This window comes from Bufo gargarizans, chromosome 4, assembly GCF_014858855.1.
Source record: "Bufo gargarizans isolate SCDJY-AF-19 chromosome 4, ASM1485885v1, whole genome shotgun sequence".
In the NCBI taxonomy this organism is placed as follows: domain Eukaryota; kingdom Metazoa; phylum Chordata; class Amphibia; order Anura; family Bufonidae; genus Bufo; species Bufo gargarizans.
In genome coordinates, this window is record NC_058083.1 from 505274209 (window position 1) to 505301684 (window position 27476).

The 27476-nt window shown below is 46.9% G+C and overlaps 1 protein-coding gene across 1 annotated transcript in view; it reads left to right on the forward strand.

Annotated features, from left to right (window-relative positions):
- RPS6KC1 (ribosomal protein S6 kinase C1) overlaps positions 1–27476 on the forward strand; it is a 150319-nt gene that overhangs the window by 31146 nt on the left and 91697 nt on the right. The window contains 3 exon segments of the mRNA XM_044289465.1: positions 12758–12817; positions 15254–15333; positions 15335–15617. Of these exon segments, the coding sequence (XP_044145400.1) occupies positions 12758–12817; positions 15254–15333; positions 15335–15617 (423 nt within the window).

A 27476-nucleotide genomic window follows, 5' to 3' on the forward strand; every position in this document is an offset into this window, starting at 1 on the left:
AGTGTACCTCCTTCTACCTCCATTCAGAGTCAGTGTACCTCCTTCTACCTCCATTCAGAGTCAGGGTACCTCCTTCTACCTCCTTTCAGAGTCAGTGTACCTCCTTCTACCTCCATTCAGAGTCAGTGTACCTCCTTCTACCTCCATTCAGAGTCAGTGTACCTCCTTCTACCTCCATTCAGAGTCAGTGTACCTCCTTCTACCTCCGACTCAATTATTTGGCATCAGCATTTACTTGGCATGTGTTTAAACAGCAAAAGTAATGTCTGCAGACAAGTTTAATAAAAGTAAAAAATGATAAAGATAAAATGAAATAATAATCAAGATCCAAATAAAAGAAAGTACATATAAAAGTATGTAAAAACACACTCTGGGCTCTTGCCCACGAATGTAAGGGCGCCGTGCCTGTGCTGCGGACCGCAAATAGCGGTCCGCACTGCACGGACACAGACCATGGGGCAGCTGCATGAGGATCGCGGACCCATTCACTTGAATGGGGTTCGCGATCCGCATCCGACTGCCCGCACCGCAAAAAAGTAGCGCATGCTGAAGTGAATGGGTCCATGATGTGGGCTGCACCATGGACCCATTCACTTCAATGGGTCCAGGATCCGGGATATGAGTGCTACAGAGTGCTTCCGTGGTGCTTCTGGCTGTGTCTCCGCACCGCAAAAAAGTAGCGCATGCACTACTTTTTTGTGGTGCGGAGGCACATGGACTTATTCACTTCAGCATGTGCTACTTTTTTGCGATGCGGAGGCACAGCCAGAAGCACCACGGAAGCACTCTGTAGCACTCATATTCCGGATCCTGGACCCATTCACTTCAGCATGCGCTTCCTTCCTATAGATTTTAGGTTTTAAAAATGTGGCTCTCAAAAGAAATTTTTAATCGTGGTTTTGGCGATATTTGGCTCAGTTGACAAAAAAGTTTGCCCACCACTGTTGTAGTCTGTAAAGGGTTAAAAGGCTTGTCCTGGACTTTAACACTCACGGCCTGTCCTCAGGATGGGTTATCAACTGATCTACTGATTTTAACTGGAAGGGGTTGCGGTATTCGGGTGGACTATGTGGCGTCCTTATTTTCAGGCACAGCGCCGTACGTTCTTTACCAGATCTATGCCAGATCCTTGGTTGCAAACCGCTAGAAGCTAGATGCCCGTGCCTCTTAAAGAGGTTGTCTTAGGCTACTTTCACATCTGCGCTTTCCCTTTCTTAATAGCGGGGTAAAACGCTTCCATTTTGTCCCCATTCATTGTCAAACGGGGACAAAACTACAGAATGCACTCTGTTCCGTTTGGTTGCGTCCCCATCGCGGACAGAATAACTCTGCAAGCAGTGTTTTTCTGTCGATTCACTGCTGTAGGACTTCCAAAAATAGTTGAACAAGCGCACATGGCTGTTTTCTGTAGTCCCATTTAGCAGTGAATGTAGAGCAAGCGCTGCCACCTCTCCACTCACCGCTCTGGGACTGCTGGAAATAGCTGAGCCGAGGCTTGGTAATTTTCAAAACTCCCATTGCAGTGAATAGAGGAGGACTGTGCATATGCCTGCTCTGGGGATCTGACATTTATGGCAATATCCTAGTCATTTTCCCTAAATGTTGAGATGAGACAACCACTGTAATACATTTAGTGCATCTTATTCCAGCGCATACGGAAATACAAAACGCTGGTCTTAATAAATCCTCCCCCCTATGATTTCTAACGTCATCAGATTTTGCACTATTTTGGTTCCCAAAGGATGCCCCATGAATAGCTGCAGGCCATAGGTTGTGCTCCTCCGATATAAATACTGGGTGAATGCCGTGCAGTTCTGCCTTCCACCTCTTGGTGGCAGTGTTGCTTCGCGTTGTCCTCTCTCAGACCTCGATCTGGATGAGCCTCCGATGCATAAATATTTGGAATTTAGTGTCAGAATCGAGGAAACATCTGTGATTGAGAGATGCAAATTTGAAATGTTCACAGTATTCACGCCGGCCTTCAAAACACTTGAAACATGAATACCTGTTTTGTTTTTTTTCCTTCCCGTTTCGTTTTATTTTTTTATTTTATTCCTTAAGTGACAGTGCCAATTAAGTGTTGTGGCACTCAGCGACAATGATTGCACATAATACAGCTGTCAGTGGTGACCCACAATAATCTACAGAATCTGAATTAATCAGCTGCTAATTGTGCAGGGCAAGTAAATGGCATTTTTATGAAGGATGGTCCGCTCGCTTTATAATGTTGTGCATGTGCAGGACGTGAAAGCGCGTAGACGGCTTTTTGCTGCAAACATCTGCAATTGTTATTCCATCACATTTAACTCTTTAGAGGCATTGGACCTTTTTAGAGGATTACTGATTGCACTGCACAGTGTATACATTTTGCCTGGAGTGCATCTGTCAGCAGTTTTGTACCTATGACACTGGCTGACCTGTTACATGTGCGCTTGGCAGCTGAAGGCATCTGTGTTGGTCCCATGTTCCTATGTGCCCGCATTGCTGAGAAAAATGATGTTTCACTAAATGCAAATGAGCCTCTAGGAGCAACGGGGGCGTTGTCATTACACCTAGAGGCTCTGCTCTCTCTGCAACTGCTGTGTCCTATCCACTTTAATTGAGAGGGTCAGCCAGTGAAAACGTCACCGTGCCTGGCCCTGTTAATCAAAGTGCAGGGGGTGTAGCAGTTGCAGAGAGAACTGATCTCCAGGAGTAATGGTAACGCCCCTATTGCTCCTAGAGGCTCATTTGTATATAGTAAAACATTATTTTTCTCAGCAGTGCAGACACATAGGAACATGGGACCAACACAGATGTCATCAGCTGCCAAGCGCACATGCAACAGGTCAGCCAGTGTCATAGGTACAAAACTGCTGACAGATGCCCTTTTAAAGGGGTATTCTGATCTTGAGCATTTATAGCCTTTCCATAGTCTGACGTACCCACCTCACACCAAGGTTTTCCATCGCTGGGATCTTCACTTTATGGGAGAAGTCTTTGGCGGATATGGAAAGAGGAACGTTGTTAGTGAAAGTGTAACTACTCACATATTGCTCCCAATAAGGACTGAAAATAACACTTGTAACTAGAGATGAGCGAACTTCTGTTTTAAGTTCGGCGTCTAAAGTTCGGGGGCGGGTTAGCGGAGAATCCCGATATGGATCCGGATATGGATTCCGACTTCCGTTGTGGTCCGTGGTAGCGGAATCAATAATCGGCCATTATTGATTCCGCTACCACGGACCACAACGGAAGTCGGAATCCATATCCGGATCCATATCGGGATTCTCCGCTAACCCGCCCCCGAACTTTAGACGCCGAACTTAAAACAGAAGTTCGCTCATCTCTACTTGTAACCCCAAGCGGGAAACAGAGGGAGATGAAACGTAACTTTTACTGATATGAATAAAATCGATGCACTGCACCGGAAAATAATAAAACAAAATATCATACTATACACACACCTGAGAAGCAATGTAGTGAGCCCAATGGGACAGATTTATCATGACTCTGACAGCTCACTCCACTTTCACATATGGCTAAAGTCAGTTTTAGCCAAGTCAGATTTATGATCGGCCCTTTAAGACTGTAATAAATGTGGTTTGACGGTAGCAGTTTATCCGTCAGTAAGCAGCTTTACAAAAGTCGCACATCTTTACGAAAAAGTCGCACGTTTTTCTGCAAAAGTCACATGTTCTATTAAAAAGTCTCATAGGTGTCATAAGATAAGCATGGTCCTCACTGGAGTGAAATTGCGACTTTTTAAATAGTCCCAATAGTAAATCTGTCTAGGGAGATTCGTTTACATAAGAAAACACGCCCACTTTCAGAAAACTGGCGAGCATAGTGCAGAGCAGAAAAAAGTCGCAAATTTGTGCGCAGTTTTAGCGTTTGGGACTGTTTCACTCCCTTATTCTGACCTGAGCTAATGATAAATCTGGCCCAATGAGTCAATAGACAATCAATCACAGGGCACAAGTGCACAGACAAAAAATGGAAAGTTCTTACCAATCTTGAAGTGCCTCAAGAAGTTTGGTTCAACTGCATATTCAGGAGGCTATTGGTCTCTTGTATAGATTAGGCAGCGGGAACCACTGGCCCTGGTAAACCCTAACTTAGGGAAAGAGGCAGGGTATTCCTAGTCCATCTATACAGAGCACTCGCCCCGTCCGGATACCTGACCCTAAACCCGGCCAGTATCCCTAATAAACCCTATGAGCAGTTCCTGACGTGCCACGTTTCGTATAATAACTCGTCAGGGGAAACGTTAAAAAAAAATAGGGTATCATCCAAAAATTGGAGTATACAGAAAACATATAGGATAAAGCATGTTAAGCTAAAGTCCAAAAGTATGCATGGATGAAATGAGAAAGCCTCCCCCCTAAGGTCAGTGGGAAAAATAAGAACGCTCCTCATCCGATGTGCGCCTGCCAGTGGGTATAGGCTGCCACGTATGGCGTCTGGTGTATTTAAAGGCCGCTCCAAAAACCCGCGGACCTCCTCCCAATCATGTGTGCGGGACACGTGATCACTGCGCTGCAATACACGAGACGCGGCACATGCTATTAGAGGAGTATTTTGTGCAGGACACAGTCTATAGTAACCTGCTGATAGGGCCATAATGGAAGCAACAATTGTAATCAATATATCCAGATATGTTAACGGGGCCAATGCTAGTTGTTACGAAAGCTGGTAGTTGTAGTACCTTGTTCACCTATTCCTCACATACTGCTGATCCTCGGGGATTATAGTTGCAGTTCAGGTGTGGATAGGAATGGTTCTGGATGAATGCAGCTTCCAAGTAGTTCCTCCCCCCAGCAGATAGTTACCCAAAGGAGCCCAGACTTCATGAAGGGTACAACAGGAGACTTTAATGGGGCTACATGTCAGCCTTTTATGCAGGTCTTCTAGCAAGGGACACTCCCATGGGGAGCTTGTGGAAGACTGAGACAGTTTCTTACATAAACCAATCACATGCAGAAAACACCCACCTGTGATACAATTAACCAACACAATGGGATAACGTAATCACTCACAGGCAGAACACACACATGTGATACAATTAGCCAACACAATGGGATAACGTAATCACTCACAGGCAGAACACACACATGTGATACAATTAACCAACACAATGGGATAACGTAATCACTCACAGGCAGAACACACACATGTGATACAATTAACCAACACAATGGGATAACGTAATCACTCACAGGCTAATAAAACATAACATGGCCTCACACTAGTAAATATACAAAAGAATATATACACAAGTAAAAATATGAGAAGAAAAATAAAAAATAAACATTTCTATATGTTTTCTGTACACTCCAATTTTTGGATGATACCCTATTTTTTTTTTAATGTTTCCCCTGACGAGTTATTATACGGAACGTGGCACGTCGGGAACTGCTCATAGGGTTTATTAGGGAAACTGGTTGGATGTAGGGTCAGTTATCCGGACGGGGCGAGTGCTCTGTATAGATAGGCAGGGTATTCCTAGTCCCTTTCCCTAACTTAGGGTTTACCAGGGCCAGTGGTTCCTGCTGCCTAATCTATACAAGAGACCAATAGCCTCCTGAATATGCCGTTGAACCGAACTTCTTGAGGCACTTCAAGATTGGTAAGAACTTTTCATTTTTTGTCTGTGCACTTGTGCCCCTGTGATTGATTGTCTATTGACTCGTTGGGTTCACTACATTGCTTCTCAGGTGTGTGTATAGTATGATGTTTTGTTTTGATTTATTATTTTCTGGTGCAGTGCATCGATTTTATTCATTATCAGTAAAAGTTAAGTTTCCTCTCCCTCGGTTTCCCCCTTGGGGTTACAAAGGATATGGAAAGAGTCAAACAAAAGAAGAATTGGCAAAGGGGTCCCCTGTAAGCTCCCAGAGGTGTGACACCACCCTTCAGACATATCCTGTGGATATGCCATTAAAGGGGTCATCTGTAAGTTTACTTTTGATGACCTATCCTTCGTGATAAGTCCCAAGTAAAAGGGAGTGTTACCCTGGCGGTACGTACCCATCACCGAAACGCTCACCTGTCCTGCTGCTCCGGTCTGGCATTCCTTTACTTCCTCCTAACAGGCACAGTAGCACCACTCCGTCTACTTCACTCAGGCTGAGGCCTGCTTATTTCCTGCTTTTCTCTGCCTATTGGCAGACACACACTTTTTCTCTCTGTCCGCAAACGTGCCAGCACGCACAGCCCAGCCTCTGGCTGCCTACCCAGGGTATTTAAGGCAACTTCCCTTGTAAGAATGTGCCTGAGCAATAGGTTCTGGTTCTCTAGTATCCTTCAAAGGTGCGCTATTTGTCTTTTCGGATTGCAGAAATTCTGCCTTCCCTGACCCTAGCCTGACCCCTTTGTGTCAGCAGTCGCTTGAACAGAGACTACTCCAAGAGGTAGAAGCCTGGTGCTTTCCTGCAGTGGAGTCCAGATTCCTCTACAAGGGTGAAGACCAGGAGAGCCACCTTGATAATGCTCTTGGGGGTAGCCTAAAGCGAGATCTGTTCAGTAGAGAGGGCGAATCCACATCCGCTTCGTAACAGGGAGCAATGGTGCACAACGAACCCTGTGTACTCCGACCCTGCCATTATACTACATTACATCTATTCCATTCTTCTTGCTGACTTACATTGGGCAGGATCAGGAAACACACGACGACACATAAGTGCTGCATACACAAAACTTGCATGGGATCTCTACGGTTTTGTCATAGCTGTCATGATTAAAACGAAATCATTCCTCTTAGTAAAATCTCTTATACAAAGTCATGCCATGGAACAAAGGCAGTCGGGGTAAAGGTAACTTGCTGCCTTTGTTAGCCTTGCATGTTTGAGTATTGCTGCTCATTTAATCATTTTTTTCTTAAGACTTGTTTTATGTTTTTTTTTTTCTATTCAACCACAGATTCTTTTAAGAGATGTTTTAAAATGTTGGACTGAGAAAAAGAAATATAGGGGTTTCTCCTCTGTTAAAAAAAAGAAAAAAGTAATGATGCTCTAAAACACATGCCTTAAAGGATAACTGTCACATTTAGACCCTCATTTTAATTTTCATATATGTAGTTACTAATAACATGATATTCCAGAATCCGTTACTATTACACTGACTTACCCCATATTTAATAAGATTCAGCCCTTAGCAACCAGTCTGCATAAAACTGCAATTTCACTATTCAGTTAAGATGGCCGCCACTGCCCTCACCCTGAGGCTAATCCCGCCTGCCCTCACTAGCCAGTAACATTAGCCCCCCAAAAGTGTCAGTAACCACAGCCCTCCCCCTAAAGGGTTAATCTCCTGCAGCACAAAGGGGTCCTCTTACCACATGTTGCTTTCATTTATACACTGAGCAGACGGCAGATCTCCCTTCCCTGCTCTGCGCTGCTCCAACTCTGCATTGTCCCAGCTCTGCTGAGTGAGGGAGCGTCTGCCAAGCGCAGGGACAGGGAGAAGTGCACACAGCCCAGGCACTGTTATCAGCTGCTGGGGAGGACCTGGCTCTAATCATTTACTTACAGTCCCTGGCTGTCAGTAATCTGACCTTGCACGCAGCCTGCTTCTGCGTCCTCCGTTCTTCAACACATAGACGGACCTGCCTAGTAACCTGATTGTAAGCACAGGTAAACGTAGGCAGTAGAGGGAACAAAACTGTGGAATTAAGGGGTAATTGAATACACAGTGAAAAGTTGAAATAGGGCCACCAAGGAGATATTAATCACCACAATCCAATACTCCAAAAATATATATATGACAGTTATACTTTAAATAAAAAATAAATAAAAGACATTAAAACTAACAAAATAATACTACTCCTCCTTTCAATCACTAGCTTTCTAGCGTAGATGCTCCCATGGTCCCTCCGATCTTTGTTTATAAGCATGTGACTGCTGCAGCCAGTTAGTGGCCTCAGCAGTCTCATGCCGGACTCGCAGCTCCCAATGCTTAGAGGTGATGTCAGTATGTACAGTAAACAAAAAAAAAACAAAAAACAGAGGACCGCCAGGTGTCTCCACTGAACCAGCAAGGGATTAAGAGTAATATTTTTTTAGTTATTTATTTTTATTTTAAAGCTTTTTTTTTTTTTTTTAGCTTCTGTAAACCGAAAAATAAAACAATAGAAATAATCAAAAGAAATAAAAAAAAAATGACAATTACATATTTTTTTTTATTTTGGTGGCTTTTTAATGATTTGCTTTCTTCAAAATTACAAAAATAAATGTGTTTTTTTTTTTTAAAACAAAATAGGAGTCTATAGTTAAAGATGTGCCATTTACAGTCAGCCAACCCCCCCCCCCCCTCCTGGATGCGTCTCTTTCTTTGCGCGCCTTTTGCTTGCTCACCTGTAACACAATGATAATTGTTAGTTTCTTCTGGAAGCCGAACAGGGGAAGGCGCTGCCAGGAGCGGGCGCCAGAAGTGTGTATTCATGAGCACATCTGAAGGATAGCTGTGCCGCACTTGCCGTGTGAAAGGCTTCTCTATAATCATGTAAGATGCCTGCGAGACGGTCTCTTCTTTTGACAGAGGTCGATACTGATGCATATTCATTTTTCCTGCACTTATATTCAAATCGCTTGACAAGCGTTTACAAGGGGAATGTTAAGTTCATATTATGACACCTTGCGTACGGTACTTCCCGTGGTGTGAATTTAAATTTTTATTTTTTTTGGACCGATATGTCATTTTATATTTCAATAGACTTCAACAAAAGTGTATTAATAGAGTGTATTTTTATTTTGAAAAACATGTTCCGTTGCATTTTTTTTTTAATGCTGATTAGAAGGCATGCAACAAATATACTGTAAAAAGAAAAAAATAATATAGAAATAAAACAATAGATTTTATCATTAAACTCAATGGACGTCTCCTGCCTCTGCATGTAATAAAGGGGTTATGTCATGACTGATGTAAAAAAATTAAAATCAGGCGTCATATAGTACAGGGTTGACCAACCTGCGGCTGTCCAACTGTTTCAAAACTACAGCTCCCAGCATGCCCAGACTGCCTACAGCAGGACATGGTGGGAATTGTAGTTTTACAACAGCAGAAGAGCTGATATAGTACATAAAAATCTCTTTCTAACAAAGCTAGAACCAGCCCTGTACCTCACATGGATCCAGAGATCTCCACATTGATTGCTCCAATTGCTCGGCTAGATTATCTTCAGCCTGGCAGCTCAGGGGGCGTGTCCTTTCTGCTGCAGCTCTCTCCGTGTAACTGCTACTGCTTCTTCCCAGAAGATATGGCTGGTTGCAGTTGAAGATTTAAACTGTATTAGCCACAATGGTTTCCATCATTAACCCTATGTAGTTATCGAATTGGTGTGTCCTCTGTGCTGACCCAGCACATGTATGTCTTGTAACACTGCTGCTTACTGAATGTCAGTGGGGTGTCTTATAGATGCATTACACAGGACTGACTGATTCATGGGCTAAACCAGGGATGCTCAACCTGTGGCCCTCCAGCTGTTGTAAAACTACAAATCCCAACATGCACTGCTGTAGGTTGATAGCTGTAGGCTGTCCGAGCATGCTGGGAGTTGTAGTTTTGCAACAGCTGGAGGGACGCAGGTTGGGCATCCCTGGGCTAAACAATTCTACTGTGCAGATAGGGGTCAACAACCTGATATAAGAGGTTATTTAAGCAAAATTTTAATACCTGTCTATTATATAAACAAATTAATAAAAAGTAAATAAATAAAATCCAGAATACCCCTTAGGACTGTAAGTGATACATTGGGAATAGGTTTTCCGTCCGTTCTCTCCTGGGATTCTTTCAGATTTTTCAATACTAATGTAGTACAAATAAAGATTTTATTGCGACATTATGTAGAGTTGGAGGGATTGTCCGCTTTTTACGATCCCTTTTTACTAGAAGGGACCCCCCAAAAATAAGCTGATTTAGAAGTTGTCCAGTTTTTAAGGCACCCAGTGATCATCTATGATCTGTGGAGGAACCCAGTAGCAAGTGTTGAATTTCCCTGCAGCGCCACCACTGGAGAAATGAAGTATTACGTGATCCCTGTATTGTGATGTGCATAGACATGATGGCAGTGCTTTTTGTAGGTGCTATTTCTCAATCTTAGAGATACTGAGTGAGGGAGTCTCCCCCTAATAAAGAGATTTTCTAAGACTTACATAGTGATGACTGGTCCTCTGGATGATCCGATCAGTGGGGGTCCGACACCTGGGACCCCGGCCGATCATCTGTTTGAGAAGGCGGGGCTGCTCGCAGTAGCACTGCTTCCTTCTCTCTGCTTTTCCTAGGCCAGTGACAACACGTTTATCGGTCCCGAGGCCTACAAGCAGCTCGGCCCCATGGAAGTGAATGGGGCAAAGCAGTGATACCAAGTACAACCGCTATACAATGTACGGCGCTGAGCTTGGTGAGCTCTACTGCGAGTGCTGGTGCCTTCTCAAACAGCTGATCGGCGGGTGTCCCGGGTGTTGGACCCCCACTAATCAATATATAATTCTAAGAAAACCTTTTTAACTCCAAATACTGTAATACCTATTATGCATTAAAGGGGTGTAGACCCTTGTCGGTGGGCCGTGTCTGGTGGTGTAGTGCTGGGTAGCATGCCACCCCTCATTACTAATATAAGGCTAGTATTGCACTCGCAGATGTTGGGAGGGAAGTGTTCCTTCCTGGCAATCGCCTGCTTGTCAGTGGAGGAGACCGCTACTATTATATGCAGTGATCTCCTTCACGGTATGGGGATGAGCGATCACTAAGGCCATCACTCGTCCCCATACAGAATCATTGTTTGCTGGCAGCAGAGCGGGACTAGACAGCATGATCTGGATATTTCTAGCTCTGAAAGTGACAATGTTTTGTCTTTATTTTAAATGGAGTCTGTCATCTCCTAAACACCCCCCAAAGTAGAGCCTGCTGTGTATAGTGTGAGGGTGCTGCGTCGGATTACGGAATTTTATCCTCATACTCGCTTCTCCCACAGACCAGCAGTAAAATGCATTGAGAGGACTCCCGAGCTCACACACATAATGGAGAGGACTTGAAAAGGAGTCCTGTCAATGCATTTTGCTGCTGGTTTGTGAGAGCACAGAGTCCGGATGCAAGTGAGTATTAAACGGCAAAAAAAACAAAATTGAGGCAGAAGGGAGATGAAACTTAACTTTTACTACTACTAAGGTAAAATCACAACACTGCACCAAAAAGACATACAAAACACAGTATCATATAGATCAGGCATGCTCAACCTGCGGCCCTCCAGCTGTTGCAAAACTACAACTCCCAGCATGCCCGAACAGCCTACAGCTATCAGCCTACAGCAGGGCATTTTGGGAGTTGTAATTTTACAACAGCTGGAGGGCCGCAGGTTGAGCATGCCTGATATAGATCATGTACTATAAAGTCACCTAAACTGTAGCACTATGAGATATCACAGGGCCCATTAAATACAATGGAGGGGAAAAAAAATTGAATAATCTCACCAATCCGGACATAGTAGGTCCTCAAAGGGATGTGGATCATTTACGAACCCCAAAAACGATATGGTGCCCTGATGTGCTCACTTGGATACGATCTAGGCATACAAACGGGTGATTCTTGTACTCGTGAACGCAAATCAGGCGGGTGGCTCTTGTTTTCTTGTGTAGAGACGGCATCAGGAACAACTAGCCCTATGTGGAGGGAAGGGACTAGGAATGTCCTGCCTATCTTTACAGAGCACTCCACCCCGTCCAGATACCTGGCCCAAAACCCGGGCAAAGTCCCTAATAGACCCTAAGCGAAAGTTCCCGACGTGCCACGGGGAAATGGACAATAGTAGGGTATACTGAATACAGCAAATACAAAAAAGGGTCCAAAAGCAGGGGGTATCAAATACAAATAAATATTGTGGGGGTGAATGGGAACAATTGTCCCAAAATCGTCCCTTAGGTCAGTAGAACAATAAGGGAGATCAAGGTGTTCCCCTAAATGAAAGCCCTTTCTCCACTGTAGGGCAATCGTAAAAGATACATACATTTCCTGCCAGTGGGTAGGGGCTTCATGTCTAAACGCCTGCAAGTGAGTATTAGGATAAACATGACATCACCAGACTTGGCATCACTTACGCTAGTTTGGGGGGGGGGGGGGTATGGTTTCTAAGCTGACAGATTCCCTTTAAGGTCACAGCCCCTTTACTGTGGTATGGGTCGATGTGGGCTTGAGTTGGACTGAGATGCATTAGCAGGCATCGCCACGTGGTGGACCCCTGTGTTTTGTCTGTGGTCCCAGTGATCACAGTCTTAGGGCTCATTCACACGACCGTAGGAATGAGTCCGCATCCGTTCTGCAATTTAGCGGAAATGGGTGCGGACGCATTCATTTCAATAGGGCTGCAAAAGATGCGGACAGCACACCGCGTGCTTTCCGCATTTGTAGTTCCGTTCCGCGGCCCGGCAAAAAAGACAGAGCATGTCGCGGACAAGGACAGGCATTTCTGTCATAGGGCTGGCCATGTGTGGTCTGCAAAATGCAGTCGGTATCTGTGTTTTGCGGATCCGCAATTTGTGGACCGCATAACACATACGGTCGTGTGAATGAGCCCTTATTGGTGTTATTTCCCTGTAGCTGCAATGCATAGATTGATGGTCCCCGGTCTCGCATTGTAAATGCCTGCCGTACGTAATGCACACTGGTCACAGAGTGTGAACAGGGTCTGACTCCAGTAGCCGTAATGGTCTGTTCTGCAAATGAAAAAGTAATAAATCTCGTCATTTTTATTTTTCAATTAATTAAATTCTTCGTTCACTTTTAGTGAGAAAAGACTCTTGTGGACTAGATGACGTGACATTCACCAGCCAGTCTGAATGCGGGGGTGAGTTATTTATTGCGGCACAGGTATTGTACAATGCGTAATCCTTTAAAGGGATATTCCTGTCCTGTTCTCAGATGCTGGGATAGGCCTATAGCATTATGATCAGGGGGCTCCAAACTCTGGGATATCTGCCGATTCCAAGAGGGTACGGACAGACATCCCTGCGCTGATTTCCTGCAGAGCAGCGCTCCTGTACATCCACTGTGTAGGAACTGAAACACAATGCCATTCAAGTGAATGGAGCTGTCTTGCCGTTCCCTGTGCGGTGGGTGGTGGGGAGTGCTGCCATACAGGTAAAATCGTTAGGGTCCCAGCAGTCGGACCACTACCAACCAGGTAAGCGATATCGCCTATAATAGCTGGAAAACCCCTTTAAATAGGATTGAAAACTTTACAATAGTATAATAACATTCTCGTGATCTGGTGTGACTCTGGATTAGTGAATATGGGTTCATTTTCAACAATTTGACACCTTTCACAAAGGCTCCTACCAAACGAGCGACCATTGCCACCGCTGGGTGCTTGCCTTGTAAATGGGTAATGCAGGTGTAGCGGTAGAATTTGTGGTGTGATTCCTGGGCAGGGAATCAAACTGATTGTCTATGATTCTCCAAATTTACAAGTACCGTTCACTTGAATGGAGCGAGGATTTGTATTACACTGCACCTCCGAGATGAAGTTCAGTGTAATGAAGAGGACGGAGCGTCTTCTCCTCCTCAAACATCTGATCGGTGGGGTTCTGACATCTGGCACCCACACCAATCCGATATTGATGACCTGTCCTGATGATGGGTCATCAATATTAACGTCTGGACAACCCCTATAAGGTAGCTTTTAGGCAGGGAAGACCAGAATGTCTTTGACTACATGAGGGGCTCAATAGTTTATACCAGGCATCGCAGCCTAATCTGCCACTGATGTATGAGATGGGCCAACCCCTGTAATCCTTTACATTTTTCTCCTATATAACGGGGAGAACAGAATCTTTGTCGCTGCTGCTTTCCCCTTGAGTACGCTGTAGTACCACTATCATAAAATCACTCAAAGGGCTCTTCTGGGACTTTAATGTTGATGGCTAGAGATTAGCGAAGCGAGCTTCATATGTTACATCCGAAGTCGTTTCGTTCAAAACTTCGGATTAATAGGGTACAGAGATTCGTCTCCGTACAGTGTTAGAATGTATGGGCTCCGATGAGCCGCAGTTAGTCGCTCGTCACTTTGTTGAATAACTAAAACTAGTTGATGATTTAAAGTGGAGAACTGCTTTAAAACCTGAAACCGAACTCGAGGAGCTGTAGCCTAGTTCGGGTTAAAGTTAAAAAAATAAATTGATTACCAAAGGTATTCAACAAAGTCACGCACGACTTTGCGAAAAACTAACGTGGCCTCATCAGAGGCCGTACTTTTTATTACTCAGTACAGTATCAATCCGAAGTTTTGAACGAAGCGACTTGGGATGTAACATCCGGAGCTCGCTTCGCTCTTCTCTATTGAGGGCCATCGATGTCTGATCAGCGGGGGGGGGGTGGTCTGACAACCTGCACCTGCTGATCAGCTGTCTCAGAGTAGCTCCAGCGCTGGAAGCCTTGTAACTGCAGCGCTTCCATTCACTTCAATGGGCGCAGTGCTGCAGCTACCAACTCGGTCAACTGCACGATTGGCAGAGCCGTGCAGTACTGGGACCAGTGCTACTCTGGTGGGGGTGCGTGGAGTCAGCCTTCTGCGGATTAGATATCGATGGCCTATGCTCAGGATAGGCTATCAATATTGAAATCCTGGAATACCCCTATCCATATAAAGTGAAATACAAGCCAAATCTCAACACCTGGGATTATCTCTCTATCCCGTAGTTTGGCTTTCCTTCACCCGGGCATAGGTTTAGTTCACTGCCATAGGCCTGTCTCTAAATACCCAGGCCAAGACTAAATGCCCTGTGGCCCCCCTACTGGTACCCAGCACCCGGGGCTTATGCCCCAGTACCTGCAGTCATAGCTGCGCCCCTTCTCAAGGTAATCAAATGCAACATGGGGCTGCCACACCCTGGCAAGCATCAGATACTCCGCATGTACAATTCAGTTGTCGTCTAGTAGGTGTCTGATTGTATTGCTTGGGCTTATTTCCAGTACGGAAGCGAATGACAATTCTTCTGGGTTTTGGATCCAAGTTTTGATCTCGTTGAACATCACAATGTTTGACCTGTGACCGTTTTGATCCAATTTAATGAACCCTCCAGACTCCCGTTATAACCCAAGAAGAGGCATGGATAAGGAAATGTTGGCGTGTGAACGTTCAGCCGCCATAGAGGAGTGTGACTGGGCAGTGTGGTCATGTTATGGGGGGCTCATGGGAGGCAAGGTAGAAGGCCCAGACTGGGAGCAGAAGGAGCGATCTCCTCCTGTGACACTTGACATAGTATATTTTTTCCCCCTGTCTTAGGTCTCTCTAGTGACAGCGACCTCATCTCATTGACTGTGGATATAGACTCTCTGTCCTGGACCGATGATGGAATGGCTTCCTGATCAGATTTCACCCAGTAAACCGCTCTCCGTTCCTCCATCCCCTGGGGCAGTAGCGCAGAACTTTCCTGGTTCCAGTTATGAAGGGGTTAAAACCGAAGCAGAAAAAGAGAGCCGCAGCTTGTTCGCTGCCAAACTCAAGCAGAAGCTTGGCAAGTCCGATTACCTGACGAGGGCGGGCGAGCTGATAACCTTGGCCATGAAGAAGGAGACTGAGCAGGACTACGAAGCTGCATTCGGATTTTACCGGAAAGGCGTCGATCTCCTCTTGGAGGGCGTACAAGGTGACTATGTCAGCGATCTGGCCACTTACTTAATTTCTTGGAGAGGACTTCCCAGGCCTCTCAACATGTCTGAGTAAATACTTCCACATAAACAACAATTCCAGAGCATCTTTTCTTAGAAAATGTACTTTTGTTTTGTTCCTCTGTTATACCCTCTGGAAATGTGTAAATAGATTGACAGTGGGGATTTACCTCACCATATCCAATCAACGGACAGATAGAGACTATGTAAGGACACCTTGTTGTCAATTATTTATTCATACACTTGCAGGAGGAATTACAGAGGAACGGCACAATCCTGATTTAGGAAAAAAAATAATGCTCTAGAATTGTAATTTCGTGAGTGCAAATAGTTACACGTTCAGCGCACTGCACACATAGGGACCACCTTCAGGCCACTTGTGATTGCTGCATCAAGGGGTCATGCAATCTGCAAGACTTTCCACTCATTTATGCATGGATAAACCCGCCACCTACTGTACAGTATATAGTGCCGTCAGCTGTATTGAAGGGTCAAAACTGCTGACAGACTCCCTATATTAATACTAGATGTAAACTGTAAATGGTTAAAGAGGGTTTCTCTGCTTATTTATGTGGCCGTACAGATTTTTGTGACCCTTTTCCATTCATTATTTCGGCTGTGGTTTTGCCCGTTATTTAGTTTAGTAGAAGTATAGACGATACCGTAGATAAATGATCACGTCGGTAGTCCTTGGGTCCGGTAGTCAGCGTTGACTGCAGCTGTGTAACCCCTTTGGATGTCGCAGTCAACAGCACGGACACTTCCTCTATCACCCTTTGAAGATCCCTATGTAAGCCTGTTAGGCCCTGCCTGTCACTATAAAACACAGAGAGGCTTAATATGATGGAGAGCAGAAGTATTATGCCAGTGATCCCTGAGTGGGACAACAAAACAAAATGTAATTTAAAAAAAAAGTTCAATAAATTAATAAATCTAAAGTAAAAAAACTTAGAATGGAATGAAAAAATACTTAGGTATATACAGTGAGGGGTTGTGTCTGGCAAGGCAGGTATTTTCCTCCCAGCATGTGCGGCTGGGCTGGTTTCCAGCCAGGTGAGGTCAAATACCGGACCGGAGTTTAAGTTTCGGTCAGGGTTTTGGCAGCACCTGGCTGTCCTTAAATAGGCAGCTGGGCTCAGCAGAGATGTCTCTGTTTTGGGGATCTGAAGCTTTGTGCCATGCTGGCGGGCTGAGAGCCGCATGCTAGGGAAACAGGCCCCCTATAGCCTGCTGTGGACTACTGGAGGCAGAACTGCCAGCAAGGTGACTTGTGTTATATGTACTTTCCATTGTGTGTGAATTAACACCGAGACTGCAAAGTTACGAGCTGTTTTGTGCAATTGCCTCAAGTGTGAACAAACACTGACGTTTTGAGTTAAGAACTTGTATTTTGCCTCTGTACTGCGCCCGCTTACCTTATCTACCAGAGCGAAACCCCACAATATATATATATATACACAGTTGTGTTCAAAATAATAGCAGTGTGTTTAAAAAAGTGAATGAAGCTCAAAATCCTTCTAATAGCTTTTATTTCCATACACACAAATGCATTGGGAACACTACACATTCTATTCCAAATCAAAACATGAAGAAAAATATCAGTTTTGTGTTGTTCCTGTAAAAAAATTGAAGAAAAGTGAATATTAGACTGTTCAAAAAAATAGCAGTGTTTGTATTCTTCTTTACAAACGCAAACATTCACTATATAAACTGATAGATGTTTGAAGATTTTGCTTTCCTTTGAATCACTTTACTGATACTTAGTTGTATAATCAGCTGTTTCTGAGAACTGCTGGACATCTGTGTTGATCGGAGTCAACCAACTTCTGGCCCCTGTGACCAGGTATTCCGGCCCAGGATGATTGGACTACATTCCACAGTTCTTCTCTATTTCTTGGTTTTGCCTCAGAAACTGCATTTTTGATGTCACCCCTCAAGTTTTCTATTGGATTAAGATCTGGGGATTGGCTGGCCGCTCCATAACGTCAATCTTGTTGGTCTGGAACCAAGATGTTGCACGTTTACTGGTGTGTTTGGGGTCGTTGTCTTGTTGGAACACCCATTTCAAGGGCATTTCCTCTTCAGCATAAGGCAGCATGACCTCTTCAAGTATTCTGATGTATTCAAACTGATCCATGATCCCTGGTATGAGATAAATAGGCCCCACACCGTAGTATGAGAAGCATCCCCATATCATGATGCCTGCACCACCATGCTTCCCTGTCCTCACAGTGTTCTGTGGCTTGAATTCAGTGTTTGGGGGTCGTCTGACAAACTGTCTCCGGCCACTAGACCCAAAAAGAACAGTCTTACTTTCATCAGTCCACAAAATGTCTCTTTAGGCCGTCAATGTGCTCTGTGGCAAATTGTAACATCTTCAGCACGTGTCTTTTTTTTTCAGCAGTGGGACTTTGCGGGGGCTTCTTGCTGATAACTTGGCTTCACATAGGCGTCTTCTAATTGTAACAGTACTCACGGGTAACTTTAGACCTTGCCATTTTGGCTATTCTTCTATCCATTCAAATGGTAGTTTTCCGCTTTCTTCAACATCTTTCAGTTTTTTTGCCATTTTAAAGCATTTGTGATCATTTTAGCTGAGCAGCCTATCATTTTCTGCACTTCTTTATATGTTTTCCCCTCTCCAGTCAACTTTTTAATCAAGGTACGCTGTTCTTCTGAACAACGTCTGGAACAACCCATTTCCTCCGAATTTCAGAGAGAAATGCACTGTAACCAGCATGTACAACCTTTCCTTCTTTTCCTTCCTTAAATAAGGGCAATAATTGCCACCTGTTTTTCAAAGAATGAATGACCTCACTCATTGAACGCCACACTGCTATTATTTTGAACATGCCCCTTTCAATAAGTGATTGAATTACAGATAATCAGCAGCATGCATGTCATGACTGTTGGGTCTGTTGGATTTCTATTAATTTACTAGCAGGTGTAGTAGAGTATTTGCCATGTAGAAATGTAATTTCTACCAAAAACAGTGATTGATCAGGTTAGTGATGTCTGACTGCTATTATTTTGAACACAAGTGTGTGTATGTATATGTGTGTGTGTGTGTGTGTGTGTGTGTGTGTGTGTATATATATATATATATATATATATATATATATTATATACTGTATATAAACGGGGAAAAAAACTGCATGATTGGTATGGCCACAAAAATGTGCGCTGGAGCAGTACTACCAGATTGCCAGAAAACACTTTGAAACAACAAATCTTACAGTGGTTACCGTAATGATGCCAAAGGAAATGACATTAAAAAAAAAAGCTATAAATGTGGTATCGCCATAATCGTCCCAATCTGCAAGATGAAGATGATGCTTAAAATTTAGGGATCTCTACATGATGTGTTGCGAAAAAAAAAAGTATCCTTAAAGGGTTAAACTCAGCACTCTGCCCTCTTTTTGGCATACATCCAGTCCATAGGTGTCTTTGGACACGTCTGACCTATACACTGGGCTTACACACGAACTTGGTGTGAACAGAACCTTGCACAAAAAGTGTCCTTGTATCCGAGCAAAGAGCCTGTGTATCTGCAGTTGAGTCCTTCTTCACCTTTCCTTTTGGCTCAAAGTACTTGAGAAGGAAAAAAAAACATGATTTCATGTAGGGCTGCAACGATTAATCGATGTAATCGATAATAATCGATAACTGGATTCGTTGCCGACGAATCCAGTTATCGAATAATTGCCGATTCGTTGCTATGCGGGCGGGCGGTTTACTTTAAATCACTGCATCTTTATTTTACCTTACAATGACGCTCCAGTAACAGGCAGAGCGGACGGCGGCGTAACGTCACTTACTCACGTGACGCGCATGCTCCGCCTCCTTCATTCATAAAGTGGGCGGAGCAGGTGCGTCACGTGAGTAAGTGACGTTACGCCGCCGCCTGCTCTGCCTGTTACTGGAGGGTCGATGTAAGGTAAAATAAAGATGCAGTGATTAGTCTGCTGTGAGCAGCGGGGCCGGGGCTGTTATGGGGAGGGGGATCGGTCTATGGCACTGCTATGGGGAGGGGGGGGGGAGGTCTGTGTATGGCACTGCTATGGGGAGGGGGGGTCTGTGCACTGTTATGGGGAAAGGGATCTGTGCACTGTTATGCCCATAACAGTGCACAGATCCCCCTCTCCATAACAGTGCACAGACCCCCCTCTCCATAACAGTGCCACCCACAGATCCCCCTCTCCATAACAGTGCCACCCACAGATCCCCCTCTCCACAACAGTGCCACCCACAGATCCCCCTCTCCACAACAGTGCCACCCACAGATCCCCCTCTCCACAACCGTGCCACCCACAGATCCCCCTCTCCACAACGGTGCCACCCACAGATCCCCCTCTCCACAACGGTGCCACCCACAGATCCCCCTCTCCACAACGGTGCCACCCACAGATCCCCCTCTCCACAACGGTGCCCGCCCACAGATCCCCCTCTCCACAACGGTGCCGCCCACAGATCCCCCCCTCTCCACAACGGTTGCCGCCCCACCTAAGATCCCCCCTCTCCACAACGTTGCCGCCCACAGATCCCCCTCTCCACAACGTTGCCGCCCACAGATCCCCCCTCTCCACAACGGTGCGCCCCAGATCCCCCCCTCTCCACACGGTGCCGCCCACAGATCCCCCCTCTCCACAACGGTGCCGCCCACAGATCCCCCCTCTCCACAACGGTGCCGCCCACAGGATCCCCCCTCTCCACAACGGTGCCGCCACAGATCCCCCCTCTCCACAACGGTGCCGCCCACAGATCCCCCCTCTCCACAACGGTGCCGCCCACAGATCCCCCCTCTCCACAACGGTGCCGCCCACAGATCCCCCCTCTCCACAACGGTGCCGCCCACAGATCCCCCCTCTCCACAACGGTGCCGCCCACAGATCCCCCCTCTCCACAACGGTGCCGCCCACAGATCCCCCCTCTCCACAACGGTGCCGCCCACAGATCCCCCCTCTCCACAACGTGCCGCCCACAGATCCCCCCTCTCCACAACGGTGCCGCCCACAGATCCCCCCTCTCCACAACGGTGCCGCCCACAGATCCCCCCTCTCCACAACGGTGCCGCCCACAGATCCCCCCTCTCCACAACGGTGCCGCCCACAGATCCCCCCTCTCCACAACGGTGCCGCCCACAGATCCCCCCTCTCCACAACGGTGCCGCCCACAGATCCCCCCTCTCCACAACGGTGCCGCCCACAGATCCCCCCTCTCCACAACGGTGCCGCCCACAGATCCCCCCTCTCCACAACGGTGCCGCCCACAAGACCCCCTCTCCACAACGGTGCCGCCACAGAGCCCATCTCACAACGGGTGCCGCCCACAGATCCTCCCCTCTCCACAACGGTGCCGCCCACAGATCCCCCCTTCTCCACAACCGGTGCCGCCCCACAGATCCCCCCTCTCCACAACGGTGCCGCCCACAGATCCCCCCTCTCGCACCAACGGTGCCGCCCACAGGATCCCCCCTCTCCACAACGGTGCCGCCCACAGATCCCCCCTCTCCACAACGGTTCCGCCCACAGATCACCACCTCTCCACAACGGTGCCGCCCACAGATCCCCCTCTCCACACGGTGCCGCCCACAGATCCCCCCCCCCTATAACGGTGCCGTCCACAGATCCCCCCCCCCCCCCTATAACCCCCCGGTGCCGTCCACAGATCCCCCCCCCTTATAACGGTGTCCGTCCACAGATTCACCCCCCCCCCCCTATACGGTGCCGTCCACAGATTCCCCCCCCCCCCCTATAACGGTGCCGTCCACAATTTGTTTTAATATAGCCTTTGAACATAATTTTTCAAGTAAAATCATATAAACCTCTTTGTTTTGTAATTTTGTCGTTTTTCCCGATTTAATCGTAGAAATTAATCGGCAATTAATCAATTATTCAAATAATCGTTAGCTGCCAGCTCTAATTTCATGATACTCTGTCACGAGATGTCTATCCCGTGTGCAGCCGCCCAATGGTAGTGTTGTGAATTGCAGCCTGGCAAAAGCTTTCCTGGCATGTCGTGATATTTCATTGGATTGGTTTCATGAAAAATTGGAGTCCTTGACCAAATTCCAGCTGGAGTAAGGGCAGACACATCTGTAAGTACCGCACCAACTCCTACTGTATGAGCTTTAAAGGGGACCACACTTAGCAGGACCTGTTAAGGGAAACTTACTTACCTGCTTCCCGACACTGGCTCCCCCTGATCCTCCTTCTCCCGGCCTGAGATACTCCGTTGGGCTCCCTCAATGTCAACATCCTTACAGATTCTCTTGCATCATGTGTCTTTTTGTCATGACGTAAGGGGAAGCCGGTCACCGCCGAGGCCAGTGATTGGCTGCGGCGATGTCAAACCAAATGTTGACAGCGAGGGAGCTCAGTGGAGCAGCCCAGGCCAGAAGGAGAAGGAGCGGGGAGCGAGCGCCAGAAAGCAGTAAGTAAGCTTTCCATTACAGGTTTCAACAAGTTGGGGGAGGTTTGCCACAAACCCACCATTCTCGTATAACGAGAGTTGGTGCAGTACTTACAGATGCAAGGTCTAGTTAAGTGGGGGGTTAACATCCCCTCCCTCCCCCTTCTGTTCTTAAACAACCCTGTTAACCCTGTCCAGGTTCGGCATATCTGCCCATAGACATGTGCCTATGGCTCCTAATGGCAGTGTTCAACATCCGCTTTGTCATTGAGTTGACTCATGACCAACTAGTTGTTCATAGCGAAGAAGGACCAGCACTCACGTTCTTGATATGAAGAGACGTTTATTCAAGGCACGTGAGTGCCAGTCCTTCTTCAATATATACTAGCGGGGCGCCTTCCCTGGACGCGTGAACCACTGTGCAAACCGCAGTCCTGACCAATATTCGACCAGTTGTCCGTTGAGGGACTCACCGAATGCCTGGGCCAATGACTAGCTTTACCCCTGGCCGCCATATGATGTGTTAGTCATTGTCTCCAAATTCCATATGTTGTACTTACCCTTCTGAGCTACAGCAATCCAACCTCTTGTCATGTCCCCCCCAGCCGCCCTCCCCTCAGTACACCCTAATTTGCTTCCACTGAAAGGATTATTTACATTCAGCATCAAAACAGTTATTTGTCTCCTCGCGACGTCCAACGCATTTCTATAGGTTGCATTGTGTAAAAACTCTACAATTAATTGGCGTTCTCAGGCAGCTCATTGTTCCCGGGAGATGGGCACCGAGGCGTGTTATTGGTACGTTTCGGAGCAAAGGAGTAATTTCTCGTCTGCCTGTAAATGTGCGTTAAGTTTGGTTTTACAGGTAATTAAGTAGCTTTTGAGTTTATGTTCTGTTTGCACTACCAGAAAAAAGGCCTCCAAAATAAGCACTTGCACAGGGCCGCCGCTGCGGCACCATCATTTGCTTAAAAAGACTTATAATTACAGTTGACGAAGCATGGCCACCATAAAAATGCATTAGTTAGGCTTGACACTTTAATTACCTGTTTTTGCAGATGTTTTTATGTATTGTTATGCGAACAGTTTACAAAATAATTACAGGAAAGTCAAATGGAAAATAAACCAAAGGGGGAGGATTCCGCCGCTGAAATATTTTCATTCATGCGGATCTGGATTAGGCGCAGCTGTTGATTTCCCCAGTAAAAGCCGAGAATCTCGAAGGGTTTATATTAAGGACCTTTAATTTCAGGAGCCGTGCTGCAATTTTATAAGTGCGAGCAGACAATATATCATCAGTGCAGACTGAGACGGCAGAGAACGCGCAGCCTGGATACACACATTATATGTGCAAACAGGTTCTACAGAATGGTAAATTTCTCGATTAAATTAAATTTATTCAGATGATTTGGATGCTGAAATACTCTTTATATTTGCCCATTTTTAGCCCCCCCCCCCTCTTGCGCTCTTTGCCGCCCCCTCCTGCTCTTGTGCTCTTTGCTTCCCCCCCCAGGCTCTTGCTCTCTTTACTTGCCCCTGCTCTTGCGCTCTTTGCTTTCCCCCTGGGGCTCTTGCGCTCTTTGCTTTCCCCCTGGGGCTCTTGCGCTCTTTGCTTTCCCCCTGGGGCTCTTGCGCTCTTTGCTTTCCCCCTGGGGCTCTTGCGCTCTTTGCTTTCCCTCTGGGGCTCTTGCGCTCTTTGCTTTCCCTCTGGGGCTCTTGCGCTCTTTGCTTTCCCTCTGGGGCTCTTGCGCTCTTTGCTTTCCCCCTGGGGCTCTTGCGCTCTTTGCTTTCCCCCTGGGGCTCTTGCGCTCTTTGCTTTCCCCCTGGGGCTCTTGCGCTCTTTGCTTTCCCCCTGGGGCTCTTGCGCTCTTTGCTTTCCCCCCGGGGCTCTTGCGCTCTTTGCTTTCCCCCCGGGGCTCTTGCGCTCTTTGCTTTCCCCCTGGGGCTCTTGCGCTCTTTGCTTTCCCCCTGGGGCTCTTGCGCTCTTTGCTTTCCCCCTGGGGCTCTTGCGCTCTTTGCTTTCCCCCTGGGGCTCTTGCTCTCTTTCCTTTCCCCCTGGGGCTCTTGCGCTCTTTGCTTTCCCCCTGGGGCTCTTGCGCTCTTTGCTTTCCCCCTGCGGCTCTTGCGCTCTTTGCTTCACCCCCCACCAGGCTCTTGCGCTCTTTGCTTCACCCCCCCCCCACCAGGCTCTTGCGCACTTTGCTTCACCCCCCCCCCCCCCACCAGGCTCTTGCGCTCTTTGCTTCACCCCCCCCCCCCCACCAGGCTCTTGCGCTCTTTGCTTCACCCCCCCCCCCCACCAGGCTCTTGCGCTCTTTGCTTCACCCCCCCCCCCCCCCCCACCAGGCTCTTGCGCTCTTTGCTTCACCCCCCCCCCCCCCACCAGGCTCTTGCGCTCTTTGCTTCACCCCCCCCCCCCACCAGGCTCTTGCGCTCTTTGCTTCCCTCCCAGGCTCTTGCGCTCTTTGCTTCCCCTTTGCTTCTCCTAATGCTCAAGAACCCACATGTATTCTCGGAGATAGGGATGCAAACGGCTCTTCTAATGGTTTCCATTCATCTCATTGGATGCCCCTCCCAGTGAAAACACACCTAAAACCATATAGTACATATAGATAATGAATTATCTGTAATATAGACATTTTACTGGTGGATCCTGTGGCACATCTGATCACAGCCGCATTGCTGTCTATGTGCGATCCCAACTGTTTTGCTGGTATGAATGTCACACTTAAGACTTTCTGTGCCGTCCCCGTCCCTCTCCTCTGTCGGGCAATACAAGATGTGTAGTAGAACCTTCCAATGTCAGTTGGACTCTGCATACTGGCCATGAACTGGTAAGTGATGGATGGGTTCATGCATTGCTTGGTCAGCATCTGGTTATCAGATCGCTCCCAAAAGCTGCCATTATCCATCTGCCCGGTAAAGCCTGCCTGCTGCCGTCCTTTATCCAGGATCTTGGGAACTGCCGATTACACAGTCCATGTGCGCTTCCTGGACTCTGCCTTTGTGACTCCCTCGTGAGAAGCCCACAGCCGAGACCTTCAGAAAATGTGCCACAGTCTTGAAATCGCTCCCCCCCCCCCCTCCTTTTTTTTATATTGAGCCAGTTCTACAAAGACTCTTTAAAAGGTTCAAGAAAAGGCCGGGTAGATAAATCAGGGTAGATCTATGCAATTTTACATTTGTCTCCTGGCTTGTCTGTTTTAGTAAATACTTATATTCCCCGCAAAATAACAATTCTGGATCATCTTTTGTTAGAACTTCGTGTTATACTATTCTTATGTTATTCCTCCTGGAAATGCTATATAAGTAAAGGGGTTCTGCACTTTCATTTAACTGATGATCTGTCCTCTGGATAGATCCTCAGCTTCTGATCAGCGGGGGTCCGACACCCGGGACCCCCGTCGATCAGCTGTTTGAGAAGGCAGCGGCGCTCCAGTAGCCCCGCGGCCTTCTCACTGTTTACCAATGGCCCACTGACGTCACGACTAGTATCAACTAGCATGGGCAGGGCTAAGCTCTGTTCACTTGAATGGAGCTTAGCCGCGCCCACGCTAGTTGATACTAGTCATGACGTCAGTGGACTGGCTGTAAACGGTGAGAAGGCCGCGGCGCTGCTGGAGCGCCGCTGCCATCTAAAACAGCTGATCGGCGGGGGTCCCGGGTGTCGGACCCCCGCCGATCAGAAGCTGAGGATCTATCCAGAGGATAGATCATCAGTTAAAACAAAGTGCAGAACCCTTTTAAAGGGCATCTGTCAGCAGTTTTGTACCTATGACACTGGCCGACCTGTTACTTGTGCGCTTGGCAGCTGAAGACATCTGTGTTGGTCCGATCTTCATATGTGCCCGCATTGCTGAGAAACATGATGTTTTAATAGATGCAAATTACCTTTTGGGAGCAACGGGGGCGTTACCATTACACCAAGAGGCTCTGCTCTCTCTGCAACTGCTGCACCCTCTGCAGTTTGACAGGGCCAGGTAGGATGATGTTTACTTCCAGACCCTGTCAACCAAAGTGCGAGGGGAGCTGCAGTTGCAGAGAGAGCAGAGCCTCTAGGTGTAATGGTAACACCCCCGTTGCTCTTAGAGGCTCATTTGCTTGTTTTTGCCAGCAGTGCGGACACATATGAACATGGGGCCAACACAGACGCCTTCAGCTGCCAAGTGCACATGTAACAGGTCAGCCGGTGTCATAGGTGCAAAACTGCTGACAGCTGCCCAATAGCAATTTATTAAAGGGCCTTACCATTCCCCTTCTCAGGGAGGGTGTGTCCCTATACATTTTAGTGCTGACAGGTTGTGTGTGGACACCCCCTAATGACGAGGAGAATGGTAATACCCGGTTGTCAGTTTATTCCTACATTTCCAGTAGGAAAGAGAGAGGAACAGCACAACAAATAGGTGTAAGAATAAATGCTCCAGATGTATTTATTTAATTTTTTTAGGGGGGGAGGGGGGAATACAAGTATTTACTAAAATACAAGTAAAAAAGTGCAGATTCAACAACCTTCCTCTCCCAGTGTATTACCAGTGACCTGTTACATGCTGTCGTCTAAGCAATCACTCGTCCTTTTCTAAAGAGGACCGATCGTCTGACAGGAGCGACGATCGGTCCTCTTTAGAAAAGGACGAGTGATTGCTTAGACGACAGCATGTAACAGGTCACTGGTAATACACTGGGAGAGGAAGGTTGTTGAATCTGCACTTTTCTACTTGTGTTTCGGGGGGTGATATCCTCTTAGGCTACAACAGGAAGCTAGCCAAAATCTGTGCACTTAAAGGGGCATTTAAAAAAATGTAGCCAAGCGTTTAGCATGATAGCCTACTCCTCTATAGTTCTGCCCGGGTACCTTTTCAAATCCAAAAGTAACATAGTTTATAAGGCTGAAAAAAGACATTTGTCCATCCAGTTCGGCCTGTTATCCTGCAAGTTGATCCAGAGGAAGGAAAAAAAAAAACTGTGAGGTACAAGCTGATTTTCCCCACTTAAAGGGGTATTCCCATCATAATGATCACTGTTAAATCTGTTAATGATTTGACAGTGATCATTTTTGTAAATATACTTTATTAACAAATTCCCACCGATTAGGATAAAATTCATCCCCACTTACCTTATTGTTGTGACTCTGTCTCCCCTGGTTATGACCACCGCTCTTCTCCAAAATCCCGATGGTCGCGCTTGCCCAGAAGACTCCTTCTTTTCTCCCGGCCGGGCCGCTCGCTGTTCTGAACGCGCACGCTGCCGCGCATGCGCGACGGTGACTTTTTCCCCGGCCAGAATAGTACAGAGCTGCGAACGCACACGCCGGCTCTGTACTATACTGGGCAGGAATAAGTCACCATTGCGCATGCGCGGCGGCGTGCGCGTTCAGTCCAGCTCGCGGCGCGGCCGGGAGAAGACTTCAATCAAGATGAAGCCCGTCC